At 47.1% G+C, this 15,833-nt stretch overlaps 1 protein-coding gene across 1 annotated transcript in view; it reads left to right on the forward strand.

Moving 5' to 3' along the window:
- The window catches only part of LOC146805589 (E3 ubiquitin-protein ligase HERC2-like), a 1,563,844-nt gene that overhangs the window by 1,391,001 nt on the left and 157,010 nt on the right, over positions 1-15,833 (forward strand). Inside the window, 1 exon segment of the mRNA XM_085622871.1 lies at positions 12,781-12,978. Within this exon segment, the coding sequence (XP_085478997.1) occupies positions 12,781-12,978 (198 nt within the window).

The following is a 15,833-nucleotide window of genomic DNA, read 5'->3' on the forward strand; positions in this document are numbered from 1 at the left end:
AATAAAGGTTATAATAAAAAAAAAAAAGAAAATCAACTTTTCAACTACACCTGACTACAGGTCAGGTAACCGGAGCGACGAGGAAGAAGGCTTACGACCAAAACCTCGACGTTCAGAGAATGCGCTCACAGGGGGCACCCTGAGTGCGGGGATGGACAACACACTGTTCAAATGTGGAACCAATTGCCACCACAAGTACGCCCAGTAGGATCAACATCCAGTCTGCAACCTCTGCCTGTCGCTTGACCACAGCAGCGAGGACTGCAACGCGTGCTCGGCGTTTACACCCAAGACCCTCAGAGTAAGGGAGAGACAGAGAAGGGCGAACTACAGCATGCAGGGGGACCACCACCATCGCTCCAAGACTTGGGCCTCTCCAGCGGAGAGGAGGACAACATCGCCGAAGGACTGGAGGACTGCACGGTCGTCAAGGTTCATAAGAAGACGTCGAAGGAGGTAAGGGAGTCGTCGACCCCTAAACACTCGAGCGACACTCGAAAAGGTGAAGCTAAAGCCTCTGTCGAGCGACACTCGTAGAAGTGAAGCTAAGTCCTCAAAGGGAGCTCTGCCGCCGAAGCACTCGACGAAAGCAACAGCTACCAGGGACAGTCAGCCGAGCGAATCCTTCGAAAAGGACTCCCAATCGGAGAAGGCCCTCGAAAAACAAAGATCGTCGAAGGTTGCTGCCCTTGAAAAGGACACCTCGGTGCCGAGGAAAGAAAAGCCGGCATCGACGTCCCCGAAGAGAAGCGCTCCAACCCTCGACGCCGAGCATGCCGCCAAGATGGAGTGAAAGAAGATGAGGCTCGTGGCCGAAATGGCGAGCATCCTGCAGAGGAAAAAGGACTTCGGCGAGAAGATGAGCCAATACACCATCCCGCCGAAACCCATGCTCGAAGTTGAAAGGGACGACGAGGACGCGGAGCCGCCGAAAACGCCCGAACCAGTCGAGGAACTGGGAGACTAAGACTACAATTTTGCGGGAGACGGCAACGAAGATCTGCAATCCTACTGGGACTTGACGTCCTTGGAGGCACAAGACAGGGAATGGCAAGATCTCGACGCCCAATGGCCGGAAGAAGGGGTAGACACTTACCGTTCGAGGCCCTCGCCGCCAGATGACATAGGGGTCTTCAACATGGTCGTACAGAAGGCTGCACGGACCTATGGCGTGAAAACGGAGGAGAAGCCCAAGGCATGTTTCCTCCTGGAGACTCTACTGCCTCAACAAACTAGGAGCCAATTCCTGCCCATGCTCCCTAGTGTGCTGGATCAAGGAAGAGAGTCCTTTAAGGAGCCAGCAGTATGCAAAGCTGTGACCCCTAGAACTGAGAAGAAGTACAGACATTCTTCTAAGGACCCTGCATACATCCAAGGGTCAGTGCCAGCCGACTCCAAAATTGCAGCTACAGCTAGGAAGAGGGCCAATGTACCCACTAATGCCGGACCACCTCCAGACAAGGAAAGTAGGAGGATGGATCTCACACGGAGAAAGGTGGAGAGAAATGCGGCTATACATTGGTGCATCGCAAACTCAAACGCCCTGATCAACAGGCACGCATACTCGCACTGGGATGAAGTGGGGCAGCTGCTAAAGCATCTACCAGACCAGTACCAACAAAAAGCAGCTCACCTGGTAGAAGCGGGGAAGAACATGGCGAACACATGCCTAAAATCGGCATTGGATGCTGCAGAAACATCGAGCAGGCTAATGATGATAGGAGTGACCGAGAGAAGACACGCATGGCTCAGAATTTTGGGATTCAAGCCAGAGGTGCAAAGCAACATCCTAAATACACCTTTTAATGGAGAGCAACTGTTCGGCACGCCAGTTGACGACAAGTTGACACAACTCAAGAAGGACAACGAAACAGCAAGGTCTATGGGAGCGTTGCAGTTCAGAGGAATGAGAAGAGGCACACCCACAAGAAGGGTGGTAGAGGAGGCAACGTGCCTACCACATCGCACCAAACATTCCAGCAAGGCTTCCAAGGTAACAACCAAGACCACCAGCAGCAGCAGCAGAACTGGCAGTACCAGCCCCAGGGACAGTCCTTTCGAGGGCGCGGAAACGGAAGAGGACATACACGAAGAGGAGGTCAGCAGACCTCAACCAAGTGACTCCACCATGGAACTGGCCCCCACCCTAGCAACACCTCGGGGTGAGCGGAAAGACATAAAGAAGAACTGCGGCCGAACGGTCAACGACAAGCAGTACCTCGAACACTCAACACCGGTAGGGGGGAGAATAAGAGACTTCATCCAGGAATGGAGAAAGGTCACATCGGACAAATGGATACTAAACATAATACAGTACGGATACTGTATAGAGTTAGAAAAACAGCCTCCGAACAGAAAACCAAGAAACAGGGCACACTCAGCAAAGGAGCTCTCGCTCTTGCAGCTGGAGGTGCAAGAACAGCTCAGCAAGGAGGCAATAGAGGTGGTACCGCAAAACCAAAGAAACAAAGGGGTTTACTCAACCTACTTCCTGGTGCCAAAGGTGGACGAAACACTAAGACCTATCCTAGATCTAAGGTTCCTGAACAAATTCATAAGAACTCAAAGGTTCAAGATGACTTACCTACAAGAGGTAATACCACAAATACAACAAGGGGACTTCATGGCTACTATAGATTTAAAGGACGCTTACTTACACATCCCCATCAACCACAAACACAAGCGCCTGCTAAGGTTTGTGATCAACCAAAGCCACTACCAGTTCACAGTACTGGCATTCGGCTTGAAATCCGCACCAAGAGTGTTTACAAAATGCCTAGCAGCTGCCGCAGCACACCTACAAAGACAAGGAATACACGTATACCCCTATCTCGACGACTGGCTCGTAAAGGCAAGTTCGTGCGGACCATGCAAACTACACATCCAGCAGGTCATGCTAACACTGACAAGACTGGGTTTCCCGATCCATTGGGAGAAATCGTCAACAAAACCAGAACAAATCAAGATAATCTTAGGGGCAAAGATTGACACCATACAGGCCAAAGTGTTACCCAGCAGGAAGAGAACATTACATTGGCGATACTGAAGGAAACACGTCATTACCGCAAGGGGCAAGTCAGAACATCGTCAGAACCTACGGACTCAACATTTTGTCATACCAGACGACACTCAACTCATCCTCTCCCTATCTAACGAACCCAACACAGCCAGACACAACTTTCGAGAAGGCATGGAAGCTGTCACCAAATGGATGTAAAACAGCTGCCTACAACTAAACACCAACAAAACAGAAGTACTCATCATGGGCCCAAACCCCGACGCCTGGAACGACACCAGGTGGCCCCCTGCCCTCGGAAGCCCGCCCACCCCCACGAACCAAGCACGCAACCTGGGAATCATCCTGGACTCAGAGCTCAAAATGAACCACCAGATCAACTCCGTCTCATCCACCTGCTTCCACACCCTCTGCCTCCTACGTAAGACCTTCAAATGGATCCCCCTCAAACACAGAAAGACCATCACTCATGCCCTAGTCACCAGCAGGCTCGACTATGGCAACGCAATCTATGCCGGAATAAACAAAAACCTCACCCGCAAGCTACAGAACATCCAAAACGCCACCGTAAGACTGGTCCTCAACCTGCCAAGACACTGCCACATCTCCCAGCACCTGCGCATACTCCACTGGCTCCCCATCGAAGCTAGAGTCATCTTCAAGATGCTAACCCACGCTCACAAGGCCCTCCACAACACCGGACCAGCATACCTGAACAGCCGACTCAAATTCCACGCACCCCAAAGGACCCTACGATCAGCCCAGCTCTCCTACGCCGTGGTCCCCCGCACCAGAAAGACCAGATCGGGAAGCCGCTCCTTCTCCTTCCACGCGGCCAGAGCCTGGAATGACCTTCCACTTCACCTCAGACAGACAACATCGCTCCCCATCTTCGCAATAAACCTCAAATCCTGGCTCTTCGACAGACCCCCTCCTTGATGAACTGGAACCTGCGACACCCCCCTCCCCACCCACCCCAAGCGCCTTGAGACCCTTACGGGTGAGTAGTCGTGCTTAACAAACACCTGATTGATTTTAAGTTCTGACAGTGAGGACGGTGAGCAAGCTGATGGGAATGATGGCGTCATGCATTCACCTATTCCAAAACATTCGACTACACATGAGGCCATTCCAGGAATGGATACAGCAGCAATTGTTACAGGCAACTGGGAGCTGGGAAGGTCTAGTGGTTGTCACACACGCAGTGCATCAGGAAATAGCATGGTGGAACAAACAAAACATATCACTGGGGAAACCATTCACTCAACCCGCTCCAACAGTGACCATCACGACGGACGCCTCCCAGCTGGGGTGGGGCGCGCACATGAACAAGCTCAAGGTTAGGGGGCTATGGTCGCAACAGGATTTCGTCAAGCACATCAATTACCTGGTACTAAAAACAGTGTTCCTCGCCTTAAAAGCATTTCAGAAGGAGCTGTACGGGAACAGGGTGTTGATCCAAACAGACAACACCACGACCATGTTCTACATCAACATACCAGGAGGAACACAGTCAGTAGCGCTATCGAGGCTAGCACAGGAGATATGGACATGGGCCATTCTACTGAGGATAGACCTACTAGGGATACATCTCCCAGGGTAGGACAACGTGGAAGCAGACAGACTCAGCAGGCAGACGTCCGCATCCCACGAATGGGAGATCAACCAACAGGAATTACAGAAAGTATTCCGGAAGTGGGGTACACCGCAAATAGACCTATTTGCAACACACCAAAATGCAAAATGCCAACACTTCTCATCCAGACAACCAGACAATCGGTCACAAGGGAATGCACTTTGGATAAGTTGGTCAAAGACATTTGCATACGCTTTTCCCCCCCGATACCACTGATACACAGGGTACTCAGCAAATGCAGGATCAGCAGCATGTCACTGATCCTAATAGCACCTCAGTGGGCCAGACAGTCATGGTTCTCACAAATAGTGGAGATGGCACAGGCACCAGCACACAGATTCCCAAGACGAAGGGACCTGTTAACAATGCAGAACGGAAGGGTGCTACTCCCAGAGCCAGAGAGCCTAAGCCTGGCGGCATGACTCCTGAGGACCTAGAGTTTGCCCGCCTCAAACTACCGGCGAGCACAATGGCAGTGCTCAGGGAGGCAAGAAGGCCTACCACAAGGAAATGCTACGTAGCAAAGTGGAAAAGATTCTCAGAATGGTGCATTAGAGAGAAACTGCAAAGAAAGATCACAAGGGAGTCAACAGTACTAAAATACTTAACACATCTACTGCAAAGTAAACTCAGCTACACATCCCTAAGGGTACACTTAGCGGTGATTGTGGCTTGCACAAGAGGAGAAACGGGGAAAAGTTTCTTCACCTCACAAGTAGCAAAATGATTTCTTGAAGGAGCAAAGAGGATTGCACCTCCAAACAGAATGCCAGCACCAGCATGGAACCTCAATATAGTGCTGACCCAATTGATGAAAGCACCATTTGAGCTGATGCACAAGGCTACACTGCACATGCTCACGCTAAAGACGGCCTTCTTAGTGGTTATCACATCACTACGAAGAGTAAATGAGTTGCAGGCGCTAACACTTCGAGAGCCCTACCTGCAGATTCAGAGTGATAGGATTGTGATTAGAACAGACCCACACTTCATGCCAAAGGTGGTGTCTCAGTTCCACATCAACCAAACCATCCAAATACCTAGTTTTTCCAAAACCCAACCACAAGCACAGAGAGGGCGCTGCACACACTAGACACCAGGAGGGCGGTGATGCACTATATAGAGAGGACAAAGGAGTGCAGAAAGAACAAAACAACTCTTTGTTTCCTTCGCAAGCAGTTTTTTGGGACGACCAGTTACTAAAAATACCATTGCACGAAGGATTGCACAAACCATACAATTATGCCACAAACAAGCAGGGCAACGGTTACAAGGAGCAGCTCATGCTCACTCGACGAGGAAGAAAGGAGCAGCAATTGTGTTTCTGGCCAGCACACCAATTCAAGACATTTGCCAAGCTGCAACATGGTCTTCAGTGCACACGTTCACTAAGCACTACTGTGTGGATATCCAAACGAACAAAGAAGCGCAAGTGGGACAGAAGGTCTTACAACACATATTCATGAACCAGTGCTCATCTTCCACCCAGCCACCACAATAAGGACAAACCCCCACAAAGTCTATGCACAGCATAGTGAATCCAGAAAGATTCACGCTGCAAAACGTATCGTTTCTTACCTGTCGGTGTAGTTTTGCAGCTTGAAGACTTTCTGGATTCACTAGCGAACCCACCCTCCTCCGCCAGAAAGATGAGACGGGAGGAAGGGGATTAAAACTGGAGAAAGACTTACAAGATTAGAGGAGAAACAAGGTAACACAAGACAATAAAAAGAGATCCGAACATGGCGACCAAAGGTGGGAGCTTCCGGAGGAAGCGTGTCGACGTCACAAAGGACACCAAATGGTGGTATGTCTACACCCACCTGGGCCCCGAAAAAAAAAAAAGAGAAAAGGGACTACAATTCCGGACCCAACCACTAGATGGCGGAATAATGCACAGCATAGTGAATCCAGAAAGTCTTCAAGCTGCAAAACTACACCAACCGGTAAGAAACTATACGTTACTTACCCTCAATAGCACTCTTTATGGTGAATATCTATAAGCATATTCCTCCCTCCCCTCCCTCCTTCGCGTTCTGCTTTTATGATTCTCAAGAGGTCTAGTGAATTTTAGGATTTTAAAAAGGTCCCAGTTTAGGCTTTGCACACTTTAAGGTTTGCACTCTGTTACAGCTGATCCGCATATTAAGCACGATAGAGTTGATAAGAAAACTGATGCCAGCGTGCAGTGGTGGTGCTGATTTACAGGCCTACGCAGTCACTTACATGAGCTGTGCAATGTTGCTGTGTTACTGTGCAATCTGATAGTGGCACACACAGAAGCAAATGCTGGGAAAGTTCAGAATCCAGTGTTGGTGCCTGGGGGAATGAAAAGATGAGGACCTGCAGCTAATTAGAGTATCCACCAGAAAGAGCTTTACCGAGGGTAACTTGTTCTTTTTTTAAATATCGGTTTTGGGTTTTATGTTTGGGAGAACTGGCACAGTTACCTTGCCATTCAGATAACAAAACTATATAGTAATTCCACTAGAGAGTCACAGACTAATGCAACTTGAATATACAAATCCCCGACCCGAATGTTCCTACACTGCTTCTCCATTTTCACCAAGGTCCACTGTGCCCCGTCAGACTGTTGGTTTCATGTAAGTATATACTAGTGTGTTAATTCCATAGTGATGCTTCATCTTTTCATTCTTTGTTTGCCTCATAAAAAGACCTTGTTCAAGTCACGCTGGTCAAAAAAAAAAACCTGCATAATTTAGATTTTTCACAGCCTGCTGGGCAGAAAATCTGGATTTTATTAAAGACATGGAGGCTAATATTATGCAAATCTCCTTTATTGCCACAGTTCAGCAGTAACAATGAAGAGAATATAGAACTTCGAAACATTCTAGATATAGTATTTAGTCCATGAGCACACAGCCATCTTCCTTCTTTGTCCGATGCTGCGAACCAAAAGGATAAACTTCAGCAAAACCAAAACTTCAATTATGACGTTGAACAAGTCGTTTCCGTAAATCAAATGTAGGAATTCTATTCTGAAAAGGGAAAGAGATACAAAGTGTCAAAATATAAAACCCTTAGGGAGGGTCAATTAGTGGAGGGATAATATTAGCCTCCGTGTCTTTAAAAAAAATCCAGATTTTCTGCCCAGCAGGTCCGTGTGGTGAGAAATTGTCGCCATGGACTGACCCGTGATAAGGATATCGTCCAGATAGATTATTAGTCTTACACCCCTTTCCCTTAGCCATGCTACTACCGGATGTAAGACCATGATGAAGCACCAAGGGGCTGAGGATAGTCCGAATGGAAGACTGCAAAATTCCCAGAGTTTTCCCTCCCAGGTGAATTGGAGGAACTTTCTGTGTGGGGGCCAAATTGGAATGGTCAAATAGGCGTCCTTTAAGTCTAGGCGCGTTAGCCAGTCGCCTTTTCTCAAGACATCTCTGAGGAGCTGTATTCCCTCCATCTTGAAGTGGTGGTAAGACACCCACCTGTTTAGACTTTTTAAGTTTATGACCGGTCTCTGTGTCTTGACTTTCTTTTCTACCAAGAAAATATTGCTGATGAAACCTGTCTGTGAGCTCTCCGTTATAGCCCCTTTGGCGAGAAGATCCTTTACTTCTTGAGATACTAGTTTTTTCTGCTCTTGGGAGAACATTATCTTGCGGGGTGTTTTTGATTGGAAGGGAACGTCTTTAAATTCTATTTTGTAACATTTGACGGTTTGTAGGACCCCACGGGTCTTGAGTCATCAATGTCCAGTTTCCAGAGAAAAGGGCTAGTCTCCCTCCCACTTTTATAGGGGTATCTGAATGGTCTTTCGATACACCTCCCTGTTGAGAAACCTCTGCTTCTTCTCTCGCTTCGAAATGGTCTTCCCCTGTTGCGTTGCCTCTGAAGGTAGAAGGTTTGGTTCCCGTAGAATGATGTCTGTTGGAACCTAGATCCTCGTCCCAGAAAGGGTCTTGAGGTGGATTGGCCACGGCCGGGGAATCGACCCCGCATTCTCCCGGCCCTTCCAAAAATGTTGTCTTAGAAGACTTTTTTAATTTCGCACTGGGTTTTTTGTATCGAGCTGAACGCCCCTACATATTTGGCCATATCACAGATAAAATCTTCTCCAAATAGGAGTCCTTGTGAGGTGGATCATGCCTCCTTGTTAGCCAATTCTATTAGCTTAGGATCTATTTTAAGGAGCATCCCCTTCCTGCGTTCATTTAATATGGCAGTGTTCGCATTGCCAAGGAGGCAGATGGATCTTTGGACCCACTCACGTAACTCCTTGGGATCAATAGGAGTACTATTAACATAGGCGTTTTCAGCCAGGTCAAACATTTTGGTTAGTGGACCAATTATATCGAGCAGACAGTTTTGACATGACCTTAGACCTTTGTCTATGCCCTTCCTTGGGTCCTTTGCACCCTTGGCTATAAAAGCGACGACCTTAGGGTCAAGTTCAGGGGTGAAAGCGATTTTGTCTGGAAGGGATGGACGAGGGCATTCCGATCCCAATCTGGATCTTACTTCTTTCGGGATCTCCCTTCTTAGCCAGAAGCTAATATAATCTGCTACATGCTGGGACGGTAGCCATTTGTGAAATAGGGGATGTTTGGTTAACAATGGATCAAACATATCGTCCCCGAAAGGGTCAGTGATACCCATTTTTGATCCCGAGGCTCTGCTTGCCTCTTCAGGGTTTTCCATTTAATTGTCTCCTTGAACCTCAATGTCCGAATCAAAAGGTGATGAACAGGAGAGATCTATCTCTGCCTCGTCTTGTTCATCGCTATCAATATGTATAGGGGGTTGTGGCTCTGTCTGTTGCCCTTCTGTGATGCCCGGGGCATCGTTCTGGTCTCTGCCTGAGAAGCGAGATCGAGCCATTTTTGTTGACATCTTTGTTTGTTTGGTAGTTAAGCTAGGGTGCTCTGTTGTGGCTCTTTTCTTTAGGGCCTTAACTGCCCCTTCTTTTGCGCCAAAGGTATGCACACCACTAGTAGAAGGCCATGCCCTTGTGAGCATTTCAAATTTTTTGTTAATGGTGTCATTGCATTTTGTATTAATGGTGTCATTGAATGAGTCCATGGCTTTATCCAAGGCCTTGGAAACCATTGACTCTAATATCCCTTCTAGGGTGGTATCAGGATTGGAAGACATAATGAACAAGCATTGGCATAGCCAATAGGTCTCGCCTTTGGGACCTTATAAGTGTTTAGCCATGCAACACTTGATGTTGTTGCACCAAGGATATTGTGCTGGATAACTGAACACTTTTATAAGGTCCCAAAGGCGAGACCTATTGGCTATGTCAATGCTTGTTGTGTTTAGCAGCCTGCGTGTGTTTATCTGTGTGCTGGGGAGTGCATTAGTATGTCTGTATGACTGTCTTTGTGTGCGTGCCTGCGACTGTGTGTGTGTATGTATGTTAGCTTGCATGCCTGAGCTCGTGTTTAAGGGTATGTGCTCACGTGTGATTTGAAAGCCTGTGAAGGTATACGGCCCAGGGGTGGCAAAGCCTGAAGCTGCTTTATAAGCTCTGCAATTTGTTGGGTCTGACAAATTATTATTTTAAATGCTAATTTAGATGTTCCTACTTTTGAAAAAATAGTGGTTGTGCCAGTTACCAAATTAAAATTAACATACTGCAGCCAAAATATTTAGCAGTTGATTCTTTAAAAATGGTTATGTGATGTCACTTCCTGTGACGTCATTGGCATGGCATTACTTTTAAATGCTATGTGACTTTGATGAAAGGACGCCACTGATCAAGTGACATAAAGACTAAAACCAGCTCTGTTTATAACTGCAGTTTGTTGGAATGGTCATTAAAATGGACAATTACATTATTATTTAATATTTTATATTTGAATTGGAATCTCAGTATGATACGCTATTGCCAGATACATTTTGGAGACGATCAAATAAGTCACCAGAACTCGCACCACGTGCAAAATAACAAGAGGCTGAAAGAAATATTAACCTGGGGAGGAGGGTAGGGGTGACGTAGAGGGACATCGGCAACTGAACAAAATGATTTCTAGAAGCCCAGTTAAGAACGGGTGAAACTCAGCTGCTCCTGCGCAATGTCACAATAGGTGGCACTAATTATGTGAGAAAGAAACAACAGCAATTAAAGAAGCACCCGTAGCAGCAGGAGAAAGGGGATGGAAACGCTAAAGAACCTACTCGGCATGGGCCGGTGTTGAAAAATAAAGCAGGAAGTGGAAATCACAAACTGCTCTGCGCACAAGGCACTCCTCGTTCAATGACGGCAGGCCAGCTTGTGAATAACAAAAATAAAGTGCTGACAGTGAAAGTTTGCTGCAACCTGGGAGGCCAAGCCAGACAGGGCTCCCGGAATAAAAAAGCCCGTGAGTTGTGTGCGCGCGCGCTAATAGAAAATTATTTTAAAAGTACGCTACGGCCTGCTGCAGTATAGAGAGGCGGGGGGAGTGGAGGCCAGCAGAGTGACACGATCTGTGGTGGGGGAGAGGGAGGGAATTGAAGCGCAAGCAAGCAAGGCGGAGAGAGGCACGCAAGGCTTAATGAGCCTTGACAGAAACCCACATGGCGGCTGCGCGCGTGCACGCAAGCTTGAGGCCAGCAAAAGCCTCTGGTAGCACTTTCAAAAAGCCACTCACTAAATTTCTTGCAGAACAGCGCATGCGCTGGCTCAGCGAGACCTAAAAAGGGGATGTAATTATATAAAGACAATTGTGTCCAACCCTACCTTCCCTTTTTTTTTTTTTCTTGAATGGTAGAGATATAGTATACACCTCGATTAGTGAGGTGAAAAAGGGTTTGTTGATTAATTTTAAGCAGAAACTGTGAGGGAGGGGTGTGTCGGCGATAAGTGCTTCTCGTCAAGTGCCGATCGGGTTAGACAGCAGCAACTGCCAAAGTTGACTGCTGTAGGCACGTCTCTTACGTGCGTGGTCGTTCTCAAGGTACTTTCCTTAAATGTTTGTCCCCTTCGCGGTACGCGATTGAAAGCGCACCGCGAAGGAGAAGGAAAGATTTATGGCGTCTGCAGGTGATTTCAATGCGGGAGCTGAAATGCTTCACCGGACCATAAAAGGTATCGCATTAGGGCCACGAGCGCATATATCCAACGGCGCTCAGAGGGGGAATGCGGGCGCATTTCAACGCGTATGCCAGTCGCGCTCAGAGCGTTACCCGGTAACGGGAATGCGATTGAGTCGTTGAAGGACGCGAGTAAGCGGGTAGTTATTTAAAACATATTAAGGCAATGCCGGGGTAGAGCGCAGCCAGAAAGAGAGAGGCAAGAGTCTTAACGGAGCGCTAAACACGTAAAAGTTGAAGGAAGTTACATTTAGTAAATTAGGGAAAGAGGCATTTTACCAATTTAGGAAAAGAGGAATTTTCAGTCAATAAAAGATTGACGCAATCGCATGATAGGGTCAATTGGACCCAGTAATGCGATAAACAGCCAAAAATCAAGCAAACATACGCACTGCATAAGCACGAATGAAGAGAGGGTACTTATCTCTGTGAGCAGCAGCAAGAAAGAGGGAAGATGGCTGTGTGCTCATGGACTATATACTATATCTAGAATGTTTCGAAGTTCTATATTCTCTTCATTGTTACTGCTGAGCTGTGGCAATAAAGGAGATTTGCATAATGTTGGCCTCCGTGTCATGCCATAAAATCCAGAGTCCTATCTAGCATTCAGATGTACTAGACAAGTGGCAAATAGGTCTAAAATAGGTTATATTTAGTGGTCCAGGAATTAAAGTCTTGTTTTCTCATAGACATTAATGGGGTCACTTAGACCTAAGCATTATAAGAGAAGGCTGATATAATGTATGCCTGTTTTAATAATAGTGCCTGCTACAAGTGGAGCTCAAGTTGTTTTACCTAAATTTTTAGCCCAGCTGCTTACCACCATGTGTAGCTTGATGAGAAGGACCAGTGCTAAATGTAAAAGTAAAATGAGAAAAGCGCGTACAAAACTGCCAGAAAGAGTTTTAAGGTATAGGTATAAACTGGGGCAAAAAACATCCAATACTCTGTAGAAGTAATATTTACACTGGGTGGTTTTTGCACCCGCTTATATATCAGTTGGTTTTAAATTAACATGTTAGTGGATTTTTATTTTTATTTTATACCATTGGATTTGGCTAATAATTATTTTCTTTTACAGATCCCAATGGAGTATAATCATCTACAGGAAATCCCAATTATTGGCTTGAGAAATAGATTATTGCTGCTTCATCATATCTCAGAACTGTTTTGCCCCTGCATTCCCATGTTTGACTTGGAAGGACGGCTTGACGAGACAGGCCAGGGACCTTCAATTGGTTTTGACACATTGCGTGGAATTCTGATATCCCAAGGAAAGGTATTTATCCAAATTTGAAACAGTATTTTTGTGGTGTGGCTGTCATATCTTGGAACTGTTTGCCCCTGCATTCCCATGTTCGACTTGGAAGAATGCCGTGAAGGGACAGGCAATGGGCCTTCAATCAGGTTTGACACATTAGGTCGAATTTTGTTATCACAAGGGACGGTATTTATCCAAATTCTGAGTTTTAATTCTGTGGTGTGCCTGTGACGTTGTTATATCATGCAAGGCCTACTCTACTCCTGAGGCTGTGCTGTACATTGAATGCCGTGGCAAGAGGTTTGTTATAGGTTTCTGGTTAGCACTGTAAAATAGAATATTGATCTCATGACATTCCTTGTTATGTTTTAGAATGTTGACTGTCTAAATTCGTTTGGAGTTAGTTGGTTTCTGGGACTTGCTGATTACTAGACCTGCGTGGATTTTATTAAGAATTAGCGTTTCTCTTCACCTACCTATAGACATATATTTGGCAACGGGTTCTGCTTCAGATCACGGCCTCCTGGAACCTATGGAGAAGTTTTCCTGGCCAGTGGGATGCCTCGCTTATTTTACCACGCATTACTTTAGCAAATAATGCTGATCAGATAAGTTTGCAGCCTTGGTAGTATCATCATTGAAAGATGTTTATAGGAGCAGTGCTATTTGTTTTGGTGTGTGAATGTAAATGTGGCTTCCTGAGGGACTGGTCTGTAGTTGGTAAACAAGCACACTGCCTCACGAAACAAGCAGAGAACAGCGGGAAAACATTTAATAGTTGGAGGAAAACCTATACAAAGCCCACTGTTCATAGAAACAAGTGGTGAATAGTTGACGGCCATAATGCAAGATTGGTGTTTTTTCAAGTAGAACACAGAGCTGCGTGTGCCTAGAGTGAAAGGGGCCACTGGTCTCCACTGGACTCCAGTCCAGCTTTTGCAGAACGGTTGGAACGAACGAGCGAGCGAGCGAGCAAGCAGAAGCAGAAAGCAGCAGCAGAGGTGGTAGCGAGAAAACACGAAACCCGCAAACTCGTAGAGCTCGAGAAACTGCGGAAGATACCGCACGTCATACCGGCAAGTCGCATCAACACCACAGACTGTAGCAGGGTTGGAGTGGTGCAGTAGTGCGGCAGTGCTGCAACCCGGTAAGCCCTGTGAGCTGTGAATCGCGAACACTGAGAATTATAGCAGGACTTATTGCACTGAACTGTGAGATCACACAAAACCTGCACAAAAGACTGCACAAAAGACTGCGCCCGGGGCCCGAGGGGGGGCTGTGGCATCGCAAGAGGGACTGCAAGTGGGAGTGGCATCAGTCCCTACCAACGGAGCCCCTGCCATACCATACTGAGTGCGGTGCGGTGCAGTGCTGTGCTGCGTAGGAGCAAAAGTCAGAGACACCACTGTTAAACCGCTGATACGCCCAACGCCAGTGCTGGTATGAGACCTGCGCGGCCTGCAAGCAAGCAAACAAAATAAAACTGCAGCAAGAAATAATAAAGCTGAGAAATGAGGTCGGGGAAGTCAAGGAACTATACGGCTCCCGCGAACCCCCCTAAAAGAGCAAGGAGAGTAAAGAAAAATCTTAAGAAGGACTTAATGAATGTCAGCAACGAAGATAAGGGGACGGACGAGGGAAGGAATGGAGAAGAGGAGGGAGAACTTCCTTTGATTTCCCCCCTGCTTACAAGCCCCAAATGTCCTCCAGACATAAAAGTGAGAGGGACCGCAAACGTATTCTCAGTGAATAAATCTAGCTTTCAACCTAAAATGTATTCAAAATTCTCATTCATCAAAGACGCTGGCTCTGCCCTCTGCCTAAATAATAGCAACATAAGTGAAATGCCAATCCCGCTACAGCCAAGGAAGGCAAGCAAGGAAACCCCCCTGACGCAAGAACCACAGGTTCAGTCGGAAAGGGATCAAGCCGACCTCAGAAAAGGGAAGAACAGCGCAGAAGAGGCGGCACCTGTAAGCAAAGAAGAGCCGAACAAGGGACTAGAAAGGAGGGCTTCCTGGAATCAAACTGCGCAGGATCAGGGACGAAGGCAGGAGTTGGCAGACTCAAGCCCAAAAACAAACCCAAATGGCTGCGGGCACGAAGACATAAAGGCGCATAAAAAAGAGGGCCAAAATGCGATCCCAAGTTATAACTTCGTTCCAATAGAAAACAGGAAGAGGAGCCCCACAAGTTCCACAAGGATCCACAACCACACAGATGAAGAATTCTTTGAATCCTCAGAATTTGCAAAAGGCAGACAAGGACCACTTGGAAATCCTGAGAGACAAGATGGACCAGAGGGTGCAGCAAACTGGGGGCCCAGGAACCACACCCTGCAGGGCAAGGGTGACATGCAAAATAGCGAACACATGCAGTATGGAGACTTAACAACGCAAATAGAACCGACATTCTGCAAATACACACCGACAATGCTAGAGGACAGGCCGGCAAGGCAAGAACCCAGGAACACGAGAGAACCCACAATAAGGACAGACACGGAAGAAGAGCGGCAATCAAATACCATAACTACACAGGAAGTCAGAGCGCAGGGGCAGCATCCATCTCAAATAAATGACCAACAACCTGAGAAACAACAGGAGCGAGTTAAGTTAGGAGGTGCCCCAAGACAATTTGAAATCGATCCCCCTAGTCCATCCACTTCATCCAAAGCACGATCTATATCACCTCGGATCAACGACTTTGAAACCTCGTATCTCACCCCAGAGGAGTGGGAAGAACTGGTAGTATCTTACCCGGCGGCCATTAAGGGGGAAATGCCAGGAGGGCCCAATAGTGTAACCAACGCAAATCTGGGGAAGGAAACACCAAAAGCAAAAGAAGACATCTGGTCATCGCTTTTGCACACAATG

This window comes from Triturus cristatus, chromosome 8 (genome assembly GCF_964204655.1).
Source record: "Triturus cristatus chromosome 8, aTriCri1.1, whole genome shotgun sequence".
NCBI lineage: Eukaryota > Metazoa > Chordata > Amphibia > Caudata > Salamandridae > Triturus > Triturus cristatus.